This window comes from Lates calcarifer, linkage group LG17 (genome assembly GCF_001640805.2).
Source record: "Lates calcarifer isolate ASB-BC8 linkage group LG17, TLL_Latcal_v3, whole genome shotgun sequence".
In the NCBI taxonomy this organism is placed as follows: Eukaryota; Metazoa; Chordata; class Actinopteri; family Centropomidae; genus Lates; species Lates calcarifer.
Window position 1 is genome coordinate 4,965,413 of NC_066849.1, and position 13,115 is coordinate 4,978,527.

At 37.9% G+C, this 13,115-nt stretch overlaps 1 protein-coding gene across 1 annotated transcript in view; it reads left to right on the forward strand.

Moving 5' to 3' along the window:
• Positions 1-308: 308 nt before the first annotated feature.
• The window catches only part of LOC108878996 (gamma-aminobutyric acid receptor subunit gamma-3), a 43,816-nt gene continuing 31,009 nt past the window's right edge, over positions 309-13,115 (forward strand). Inside the window, 2 exon segments of the mRNA XM_051077380.1 lie at positions 309-678; positions 937-1,082. Of these exon segments, the coding sequence (XP_050933337.1) occupies positions 626-678; positions 937-1,082 (199 nt within the window). The 5' untranslated portion in view covers positions 309-625.

The window sequence follows — 13,115 nt, forward strand, 5'->3', positions numbered from 1 at the left end:
TACTGATTAATATTAATCTATTTTAAAGTTGAAGTTTAAAATAGATGTCTATCAGCTTTATATAAAAAATATTGTTCCAAAGTATGTTAGTTTTTCTTTTTTTGTTTCAAACCCAGTTTGAAATAAATCTGGGTTTACCAGTTACAAAGGCATTTATTTCCTTTTATTTCCTAGATATCCCACACACATTAGGGAGAGAAAGAGAAAAAAATATGATTATAAAGTCTTTTCATGCTGTTGGAACAGTTCTTATGAGAACTTCAAAGTAGTCCTTAAGAAAGTGGAGTGACGCAGACTTACCCATAGAGGAGTTTTTGATGAATTAGGGGCTCTCAGTGGATGCGTTCAGAGTGTGCGCACCTGCGTACGACCAGCAGTGTCCGCAATCGAGGATACAACTGCAACATCCCTCTCAAGTGAGAAGCTGCTCCTTCGTCCGAAAGCGACCGCGAGGAAGGATTTGGAAACGCCTGGTTTTTAACAATGAGTGAAATTTCTGTTGGATTACAAACTATGAAGAGCTTTCCCCTCGCTCTCTCCTCTGAGCAGCTGTGACCATCGCGTCCAGACACCGATACGCACCGTCCTCTGACACATCTTCACTTGTTGTCACCCTGCGAGAAACATGTCATCCAAACTGCTGGCCTATGTCTTACTTCTGTCAGTCCTTCATACCTGGTGAGTGGCGCACATTTGTTTAAGGCATGTGGGGAAGAAAATGTGTGTTGTGTTTATGGGATGCAGTAACTTAAGCACCATGCTCGGCGCAGTAGTGTTTGTCAGCTGTCACTTAGGAAAACTTTATGTCTGGCTCTAAGTTTATCTGAAGGTCCCTCGATGACACTTGAACTATTATTATTATGTTTTCTACATCCATGCACTCTGCAGAATATCCTGCACGGAAACGTTTGTTTTAACCCTGTTTTACCTTCACAGCTCTCTCTCATTCGAGTACGAAGGAGACTACGAGGATGTCACAGTGAACCAAATGCTGGCTCCTAAATCACAAGAAACCGACGCCACGGAAATACTCAACAATTTACTGAAAGAATATGATAAGAAACTGCGACCGGATATAGGAGGTAAATGTCACTTCTGTCCCGATCACTGTCACGTTTTGGTTACTGTTCATTCACCTGTAAATCCATAACAGAGATATGAGTCAAATAATTAATTTGCTTTGACATCATGCTGATTGTATTGAGCTCAACTAGTCATATTCCTTGAAGTGACCTGTTTAAAACCTGCAGATTGAGTATAACCTGATAAACGAACAGATTTTCTATTATTTAATCATTAACTGGGTTAACACCTTGTAAAAATGCGACTCTTACAATAAGAACCAGCCTGACATCTTATATACATAAATAGCACAGTGATGTAATAAGTGTGCTGCTGGAAGCTTTCATGAAGCAGTGAGATGTCTTTTAACAAGTCATTTATCACTGGAAGTTTGGTTATAACACTACAGTGATGTAGTAACTACAGTATATAACATCTCACTGTCTGATTCAAATGTGTTTTCATATCTCCAACAAGGTTAATTCTTGGATGTTACAATCAATATGCAGCATTATGTGCATAGATAGACACTAGGTCCTCTACCCATCAGTTTATCAAAGTGGCTAATATTATAGTGAGATACTATCTTTCTAAAACATGTTAATACTTTGTTATGTCATCAATACATCCACAATCAAGCTATCAAGTAGGTTAATTTAATTATAATAGGAGATACTCTTTCACATAATTGCTATTATAGAGTAAATATTATCAGTATATCCAATTTAGTGATATTCATTTTTTATACTGTCATACTTACATGTATCAATTATGAAACTGTTGCTGTGTAAAATAGTGGTAAGGCTACTGACAGTAAGTAGATATTCTGCAGACCTGACAGAAGTAACTAATAAGGATGTATAGTGCCAATACATTTTCATAGAGAGTGTATATATGTCATTTCTGATTAAAAGGAACCTTTATATGCTTAAAAAAGGGGAAAAAAGGAAAATAAATCAGGATGAAGAAAACAAGATTCAGACGTTCCTCCAAGGCTGTGAATCACTGTAACATCTTGTCCTTGGCCTCTGGCTTCAAGCAAAGAGAAAACTACCCTGTATTTCAGATGTGTGTCACTAACCCGCTGACCTACTGTAACAAAGGTCAGGATGTAACTCATTAGCATATGCTCATGAATATAAATTATATCTGGAGATTGAATCTCTGAGTGGAGGAGAGAAATCTGAGAATAATTAAATGACTCTCGTGCTTTATGTATTTTCTCATGTCATGTATGAGATTATTGGACAGCCAGGTGTTTGTTGGTTCTGATGAGCCAGTATTCCCCCTCTGTTCCTTCTACAAGGCTCTGCTTCTGTTTCTATTCTTAATGTCTGTTATGCTTGCCGAGGGTTTGGAAAGTGGCCTCTGGTGTCACAAACAGCAGATGGTCATATCCTGGTATAGATACAGAGTTGGGAGTTGGGCTTTATATAAAATATCTCCCTGACTTGTTCCTTGTGATAAATGTAGCTTCTATCTGGGTACAAAAATACAGAGGTTTGTGTTACTTTCCAACCATCAAACTGATGAAGCACAAATAGGCTACAGACCACAGAAACCACAGCTCAGAGTGGATCATGGGGTCAGGATTTCATCCACCTGTGAAACTGAGGTATAACAGCACATATATCAGCAGGTCACTGTGGGAAGTGATATATAACAGCTGGGCTTTGGCTAACTAACTCTGTTATTTGTGTCTTCAGGGTTTTAAAAATGACACTGTATCTTGAAGTTAGTACAATGCAACAGATGCAGGTGTGCTTGTTTTTCTTAAGAGGTTGATATCTTCTATCTGTCTGGTATAACCCATTTTTGTATATTAATAATAAATTCAATGATTTAGTGTAAGAATCCAGCTTTTTTATAAACAGAAAGAGGTGTGATACACATATTGTACAGTACCTGCCTAGCACCAAGGAGCAGGCAAACAAAGTTAGCAACTAGCTAATAATGCTTATATTGGAGATACAGTCATCAGGTGGACACAAACACCACTCCAAATGAATGGTAATGTTTCTCCGTGTCTGTTGGATGTGTAAATAGACACCTGTTTGCCACAGCAGGTTTAAAAGTTCATGATATGGCAATGTTGTGTTTTTAGCTTGTTGTGTTGCCCCAAGTGGCCAATATATATAAATATCGCTTAACATGGATTTAAAGCTCAAACACAAATAATATATGATGTATACTTGTGCGTTATAGATTGCTGCAGTAACACTTAGAGAAAGAAAGTGGGCAACTAACACATTACTGATGTTTACTCAGGCTCTTTTGCACTGGCTATGTATCATGTTGCCTTCAAGAGTCCATCAAGTACACAGCACACAGCAGACTACACAAAACAGCTTCATTGTCCAGTGTGTGGTCTTGACCCCCAGAACCCAAGCAGCACTCCAGTATTGAACTACTACACTGCCAGGTATGCTGAGAGCCAGTTCATTTGTAATGACTTGATTTAACAGACATTTATTCAGAAATGCACCCTACTGTATGAGCACAGAGGTATTCGAACCACTCTACAAGAAAGGCCTCAAGATTAACATTCAAAGACAGCCTTGATTTGGAGAAATAAGTTTTTGTTTTTTAGATGAGAAAATCAAAACCACTCTCATTTAGGTGCGCTTAAATAGCTGTATCCACAAGGTTATTAGCTTAGGTTAGCTAAGCATAAACATTGCCTGGCTTTGTCCAAAGTTCAAAAATGTATCCTCAACAAAGAGAAATGTAAAAATGACAAGATCTACAGGGATTTCTGTGCTGTGACTTGGTGTCTTTTTGGCCACCAGGGGCTGAGTGCAGTGACTTTCTGGAATCCCAGCTGGTTGCCTGGCAACTGAAGGGAGATTATACATCTCTTAGTAAAACCACAACTTGTTGTCTTTACATTTCTGTTGGTGTATGTCTTAAACAAATGAGAAGATTAATTAGTGAACTTTAAAGGTGCCTTCACTGAGATTTTGGAATTTTGGACTGAGCTAGGCCAGCTGTTTCCACCTCCTCCTTATGCTAAGCTAAGCTAACGATTCCAGCTTCATATTTACTGTGCAGACGTGAGAGGAAGCTCAGTCTTCTCATCAAATTCTTCACAAGAAAGCAAATTAGCCTATATGTAGCTGTTATCATTTCAGTTTATATCTGGCAAGGAGTACTACCCTTGATGTATTGTTTAAAATGAAGTTTGAATGAGTGAACAGAGTAATAAGGGTAGAGTGAGTAAAAGGTGTTGGTGTGTTGGTAGGAGCTATGGACAGGAAAGCAAGTACAGCCTTCAGCATCAGATTACCCTGTAGGTTCTATTCATGTGGTAGAAAAAAGTTTTTAGCATTTACATTGCGTATAGTATTGTATATTAAATCTGATACTATACCAAGCCAGGTAAGCCTGACAGAGAGAGGACAGAAAAGAATAAATATAATAAAATAAAAATAATAGGTAAACAGGATGTCAATGAGGGGCAGATCTCACTCTCACATCACATAAGTGCCATTTTCTAGGTGTTAGTTTTTCCATGTGCCAGTAAGTTCTCATGCATCCTAACACATCTGCTGTTTTTACCTCATTCCATGCTCTAAATTCTCTGCTGTCTCGCTTAAGGCATACAAACATAATTCAGTGTAATAAGTTAAAGATTTCCTAACAACAGCTGGTGATATATGGACAGTGCCCCACCCAAGCATTTATGTTGATGTATTAGTCGGTAGCCTCCTCACATGATAAAAAGAAAAGGACTCAGTCAGGGAAACACTAACTACTCTCTTATCCTGCACACTGATGGTGATCTACCTAAAAAAAAAAAAACGAATCCTTTAGAGTCACACAGTGATAAACACTATATTTACTTTTACATAAATCATTCACATAATTCAATTTAGCTTTTTCATTCTCTGGACTTTAGTCCTCATTATATTAGCCATGTGTTTGCTAATGAAAATGAGCAAATGTGACATTAAGTGACAGAGGACGTGAATATTAATAATGATCAAGTTGCCTGAGACATAAGAAGAATATATCGCAGAGAATAGTTTCTGTGTAGCTTCGCAGTGCCCAAAATGTGTTTTTTGTTAAAACAGTATTAAAAAACAAGTGTAGACAACAAAAATGTGAATAAATATCAAAGTTGGTAGCGTTGGTGTATCAATGATGGCAAAATGTGACAAAGTGCCATTGAACAGACTCAGCAGCAAAATCATGAGGCACTTGAGGTCTCTGACTTATTTGTCACTCAGGCTTCAGCTCAGCTTTTTGTCTGAGGTTTAACTGGAGCTCTTTTAATCACGACATTTTGTTGTTCTTCTTCTGTGCTTCTTCAATGCTTTAATGGCACCCAAGGGAACATTAGCACCACCAGCTGTTTATCATGATTAACTAACTCCTACTATTCACATTACAGTAGTGGATGGAGACTTGCATCATTTCATTTTTTCCCCCAGATTTTCTCAAAATTCTCCAAAAAATATAATGGTCATTATATGTCTTCAGTTGTGTAGCTAGAGGAAGTAGAGGGTAATATAATCCTACCATGTTCAAAATATCAACCTTGGCTGCTGTGAGCTGTGAGTAACTTTGAATGAATTTGTATGCATCCTATAAGATGGAAAATATCAATCATAAACTGCATGTGGATATAGTTGCACATTGTTTATCATTCATGTGTCATGGAAATTACTTAATTTATCAGAAATTTGGAGGAGTGTTGAATGTATTAATTTAGTAAGCCAGTGAAAATCATGAATAGTGGATGTTGTACATGTTACACTGTTCAGCTGTCAACCACTGAATGCAGCAACCAAGTGTCTGGGTAATAAACACAGTGACCTTTTCACTAAGCTACTTTAGGGACTACCAGATTCTCTCTTTTTCTCACAGTTTTTCTCCCCTCACACACACACACACACACACACACACACACACACACACACACACACACACACACACACACACACACACACACACACACACACATTGTTATTGTATAGTGTATCACAGATCTGTATTCCTCCCTGGTTGCTTAGCTAAAGCGGACTAAATTAGCTTGTATGGATAACTACAAAGAAGCAATGATAAATAGGATGTGGGCAATTAGCATTTTTTTCCCAATTCCCCTGACCGCAAACCACAGATAAGTAAATTAGAAAGTCATTTGTTGTGATGCTGCTCCTATGATGGCAGATGGTGCACTAAAGTAATTTGACCTTGTCCTCTTGAGCATTAACGAATGTGACTTTTTAAAAGCTTGTAATGGCCCATGGTGAAGCAACAAGGGGTGCTTCCCCCACATGGCTTGAGTGTAGTGATACTTTTGCTGGCAATGTTGAAAGACAGTCCTCAGTGAGCTGTTAAATGTTTATAGGTGAGACATATCCGGAAATATTAAGAAAGTGTCTTTTAATTGGACGTCATTTCACCTAGTGTCATATCAGTCATATGTAAAGAGAAATAACATTTTGTACCTGTTACAAATGCAGCTAGACCTGTACTTGTCCAGTAGCTTATGGTGACAATGGTAGTTGTTAGTTGTGGCCACAGTTCAGCAAAAGTTTCACAGACTCACTTACTTGATTTAATTTCTTTTGGATTAAAATCTCCTGTCTTTGTTTGATGTCAAATTTTCAAAAAAATCTGCTCGGTCATTATTTGTCATGGCACACAATACTTCATATCAAGCTTTTTCTTGTACACAAGCTCCTCAAAAATATTGTTTACAACACCACTGGACAGACATTTCACAGTGACATGCTCTCCTTCGGCAGTTGGAGGTATGCAGTCACCTGCAGCTTCTTCTTCTTCCATCATTCCCTTGCAAAATTTGAAAATAATACACAAATTATTTGTTTTGAAGATGTATTTTTTTAAATGATCGTGGTCAGTACTAATCTTTGTGAGAAATTTAGCATTAGCTTCAGTCTAGCACATGAACAGCAAATCCTACCAGCAACAATATAAACTATAGGCTTTAAAGAGCTAATTACAGAATGTCGATACACTGATTGGCTATTGCTGAAAAACAGCCAACCATAAATAGCATCAAGAATTGTGTTTGATGAAAATCATAATTATTAGAACTTAAAACAGGAAAGTTATCTCAGTGTAACTCCAGTTCCATGAGTACATGCATAGCTCTCTAATAGACTCTCAGAAAATCCCTTTATAATTGCCAGCTGTGTTTTTCTCTTTTGTGCATAATGTCAAGACACAGACAGTTTAAAGCTGACACCATCACAGTAAGATAATAGGCTTTCAAAGTGGCGTGGCGAAACAGAAGAATAAAAAAAGCACAAAAATGACAAAAGTAGAAAAAGTACAAAAGGACCATGTTGTTTCCACCGGCACCTTTTTACACAGAAAAAACATGACTGAGACTTTTGTTTAAACCGTCACCTAGTAACTACATTCATTACAAAAGATGCTGTCAGGATCTGTCAGACTGAGCTCAACAGATGACAGTGATTGATTGATCTGGCCAGCACATTGTGCGTTTAGTCCACTGTAATTAATCAGAGCAGAGTGTTGCGATGATCCTTAGTTTTGTTCTTGACATGTCGGAGACAAGCAGTTCAGTCTGTCACAGTCAGGTGAGACATATGATGACTGAGGAATAATTCATGCATAAGTTTGATGTTTAGCTCGGATTTTACAGCACTCTGTTTGCATAATGGTTAAGGTGCAAACCATGTCAACATCTGTAATTCATTTTCAGACAAGTTACACCCCTCTCTCTCCTCATGGTTCTCTCTCCTCTGAATTTTACATAAAGGTAAAATGCCAAAAAAATCATTTTAAAAAATGCCAGATTGAAGTTTCATGTTAATTATTTTACCACCTGTTGTTTAGCCAGATATAATGACTACTTCAAAGATGTCAAGGGAATTTGGTGGTAGGTTAGTTTTGGACCAAGGCACAAATCACTTTTACAAAATAAGCTTAACTTTGTCCATTTGAGTCATATACTGTATACTGAAGGACCATGAGATAAGATCGAAAGCTCCAGAGAAAAGTCCCACTGCAGACTGCAATATGTTATTTTTGTGATAGAAAATGTTTCTAAAAAAATTTAATCTTTGTATGGGTCCAGATCTGGATCAAAATAGTGACAAATATTCATGGATTTCATTCACAGTGCATGGCCATAACTAGAAGTTGCACGTCTGTACATAACCTGAGTATGATCTAAAATGTTCACACTATATTTAAATTTACATTATAGAGCCACACAACAGGCTACTGTAGCTGTTTTTTCACAAAATGTGACAGACCTACTAGAGTTATACTTGCAAAAAGAAACAGATGGAAAGTAGTAAATATACACTGTGAATACCAATCCTAACTATCAGGTCTAACTGCAGCCGTGGTGCACTTATTTTCCCACACATTTAACTAGCTCTGGTGTCTTGCTGCTGACTGGGTGACAGATGACCGGCTGTTAGCCGGAGGGAGGTGTTCTGCTCTGCTTTTTGAATATTTCAGAGTCCCTGGCATTTCCTCTCGTAACAAACCTGGACAGTGAGGGGAGAAGTTGAAGTCTTTAGGCCATCAGTCATCATGCCACAAGCATAGAGACGCAGAACAAAAATACAGTGCGACTATCCCACATGTACTCATGTCACAGGGAGTTCCTGCTAGCTTATGTGATTAATGAGTGGACAGAAATGTGCAGCAGTGGCAACCAGTTACTCCAACAACAGGGAAAGACAAGAAACTAGGTCTAGTTTGACACAGTAATAAAACAGCTTTATTCTTGAAGATTTTTAACAAAATAAAGAATCATCATGCATTTCATTCTTACATGTTAGCTACTGATGAAAAGTGCATGATAAAAGTTATCAGTCTTTGTTTGCAAAATCACAGTTATTAAATATTTTGAGTTAGTAAGTCAAACTTACAAATGAGATATTTGTATTCAGTAAACATTTGAATTACTATGTTAAAATTATGACATAATTTTGATGCAGAGACTCAAAAGGTTGATTTAGTAACAAAAAATTTTGACTCAGCAAGTAAATAAAATGAGCCTTAAGAAATTTGAGCAAACTGAAATTTAAAACTTCATTGAAAGTTATAAAACTTTTTTCGTCATATGAGGACTTCATGATTACTTTTCTGTTGTGAGGCATGAAAGTGGACCGCAGTTCTATGAACCTTAATCAGATAAACTTATATGTGGTTTTGCAATTTTGCATCCTCATTTCTTATACATTAATCTATCAGACAAATATTCTTATCAGTATTGTGATATTGATTTTAATCAAGTTGCCCAGCCCTGCTTAGCATTCTAAGAGGCAAGTTAATCCTCTTTATTCCTGCGCTATCCAGCCATCACTAATATGCAGCGTAGGCAACACCTACTCACTGCCTTATACCTTTTTGTGATTGGTAATGAGGAATTATTGAAAATCAAAGATGGATTATCGTCCAGACTGAGGAGCCATTCAGGAGAGGATGTGGTGGGAAGATCCAAACCCACTCAGAATAACACACAGGGCACCAGAGGTCAAAAGAATTGATCAGTTTGACTTTTTGCATCAGTGGAAGTTTAATCAACTCATTAAATATTTCAGACCTTTGTAAACAGGGAGCGAAATCCTTGGTAAGGACACAGACAATAGATCTGCACCTGTAATGCTGTTCACACAGACAAAAGTGGGAAAAGATAATGTTAGGATCCACAACATAAATGTTGAATAGTTTCAGTATATTGTTTCATTCTTTCTTTTCAGGCTCAAACTCAGTCTGTTTGAATAACAGTGACAGGTTAATGTGGCCTGACAAGGGCATTTCTAATTGTGTTTTAACATAAGAAGCACATATCCAGCCATGGTCACATGTTCTTGTTTTCCACAAATATCACTGTCAGAATGTCAAACAGAGGGACGAGTCTGCAGTTTGTGCCTGCTCTTCACCAGCTAATGTACATCAATTCATCAGACAGGGCCAGGTTCCAGTACAAACCTGGAGAGAGATTAGCTAATGTCTCTGTGGACCTGTTCATCATCCTCTGCCCACCCTAATGACAAATAAATCTCACCAGAGGTTATGGCTTCCCTCTTCCCCACGCTGGATGATTTTGTAAATGTCTTCAGGTACTTCACCATTGCAGAGCAGATAGCACTGAGAGTTCATTCTCTGTTACTGTCCTGTCTTCCTGTTGTTTAAAATGCCCACTTTCAGACAATATACTTTTATTGTAGTGGCACCACAGCATTGTGAACAGTACAGTATATTTAGTAGATGACCATTCAAAATGATTCACTGATAGCTGCACTGATAAATAACCCACACACAACTGCTAATTAATTTCTAGTTCATGTTATCTATTTCCCCAAAGTTAATGAGCTGTCCCCATTCACTGAATGACTAGTCACAGCCTAAGTGCTGCTAAGTGGCACTGTAGGCAGGTGCAGAATTATAGCCTCCAAAACGATTAGCATTGTATAATGAAGAAAGTAATGTAATGCAGCTTCACAGCCAAAGGTGCAAATCTTCAAAGGGACATAATTAACAACTGAAATACCTATTGTTTTTAGTCTTTTACAGCCCACACCGTAGGGTCTGTTTTCAAAGACTGACAGAAGCAGTGTTATAACACTTCCCTAACCATAAATTGTGTGTTATTTGTCCCTTTGGTATTTCATGGCAAGACACAACATAAGTGTGTTGTTGAGGTGTTGGTTTGTTGAACACTGGTTCTTAATTACCAAACAGTGGGTCCTTGGTATTGCAAGGAAGTAGACAAAAGCAGACTTCTTATTTACAGCCACGACTGACACTTGAGGCAGCTGAACTGACAAGTCAAGCATATTTTAGCAGCTGTAGCTAGCTAATTAACTTAATCTCCACAAGATGGTTGATAATGCTTCCTCAGGATGACTCTTTTTTTTAAAGAAAGAACCAAGCAACCAAGTGACTTTGCTGTCTTAGTCTCTCTCTTACGCTCTCATGGATATATAAAGAGCAACAGGTCTGCATGTCTGGTTTGACTGAGCTTGGCTCTTGAATCTTCCTGTAGGGTTGTGCAGAGGTGTGGCCATGTTTATTTGTGCTTTAGAAGGTAACCGTTGTAAAACACAGACAAATAACATGTTATTTCTCTGATTCACTGCTATGTTCTTGCTGATACCGCCTTCACTCTCCAGCTTGTTCGACCACAGGTGCTCTCTCTCTCTTGCTTGTCGAGCTGGGGAGGAGGGATCAACTTTGAATGAATGTGTTACATTACTGTCATTGATAGGAAGCTAGTTACAAGAGCATGCTGATGCAGAAAAGCAGAAAACACAATCAATTAGTTACGCTTTTGCACTTGTGTTTTTGGTTTTGCGTAATATCTCTGCGTAGAGTATTTACGTCATTGTTGTATTAATATTGTTGTGTTAATATTGTAGTGGTAAATTGTGCATAGTGACATTCAGTGCTGTCTGTTACAGAGTCTTTTTAAAAAAGGAGGCACCAGTGTTGGAAATGTGCACACTGAATACCTGTGGGCAACTACAGAATAATGTGAATTATTGTAAATAACCCCCCCCACTAGATGCATTTACATAGAAATCAAAAATGCAATCATGATATGACCATACACATTTCAAATGTGCTGCAAATTCAACCTTGAAAAGTCTCCAGAAAATGCCAAACATTAATTTCCTACTTGGAGAAAGCTTGTCAAGACTTTGCTTTTCATATGGTATTTTCATCAGGTTTCATTGTGATTGGCACAGCCTTCAAAAATCTATGAGACAAATTTATCTGAGGAAATAATCACCACACATTTATATTCCATTTATATTCTACTTCACCTGGCTGTTATATGCATGGCTTGCTGTGCTTTTATGAATGGAAATACCAGATGACTGTCACTGACCATAAGCCTCATGGCCACATGGTAGGTTCAAATGTGAATATCCTGCTGACCTCATCTCTGTACATTCAGTGTACAATTTGTGCATCTAGGTGCTCCTGCTGGTCATCTATGTATAACTGTACAACGTTTTTCATTGTATGAACGTCACACTACTCCCTGCTTAATGTAATTACAAATGCAATTAGTTGCATATCAGCCTAATTCATAGGAAACAAGGTTATACAGCAGTGCACCTTTACTTAATGAAGTATGTGCTGTATTGTAGATCACATTTGTAATCTAAATTAGATTAAACCTTTACAGTGCTGGTGATATTCTCTTTTGGAAACAATATAATGAACCATTTTATCTCTCCAATGGGGTCAGAAAAATATTTTAATATTTAATATTTTTCATTTTTTTACATAATGACTGCTGGACACGCTGATAATGTAAGACCTTATTATAGTCAGAGAACTTTTGGGTTTACTTTCGGGGAGTGACCTGATGAAACTTCCTGAGATTCCTGTGGCCATTATTGATCTCTATTAATTAAAGCATCCATTTGGTTGCACCACCAGGCTGTCTGCATCAGGTCAGAAGAGGAAAGGCATGAGAAGCAGAGCAGCAGTGTGTTGAGGGCCGACCAGCAGGGTTGATTGTCTCCAATTAATTTCTTGTCTTGGTGGCTGCTCCGCAGGTCAAAATACATCCTGTTGCAGGAGCTGACATTATTACATGACAGCTTACATACAATGAGTTGTTAACTCCCTCGAGGGAATGTTTTTGAAGTGTTTGCAGCCTTGTCCCATCTGGTTTTTATATGGCTTGAAATGGGCGCTGATTAAAGCGTGATTTACAGAAATGTACAAATGAGTTCATAAAAATGTTTTAGAATGATTTTGTCAAATATCACATTTAGATCTCTGAAGCTGTTTTTGTTGTTTTATTTTCAGTGGTTTATACAGTAGATCTGTTCAATTTGCTCACCAGGTGTTGTGTGGTTATGAATATAGTGCTTTTGAGAAGCTGCCTCGGCAGGGACTCTCCAGAAGTGTTCTCTAGTGTGCCATCTGTTAGCACGTGAACCGAACGCTGGAATGGAGACTGGCAGGTGGAAAAATTCTCGCTGTGGATTTAATTGGCCAAGACACAAAGACTCCAAAGACAGGTAATATAAAATGATGGAGAAGCTCTGTGCTATGCAATTGCGAATGCTCAT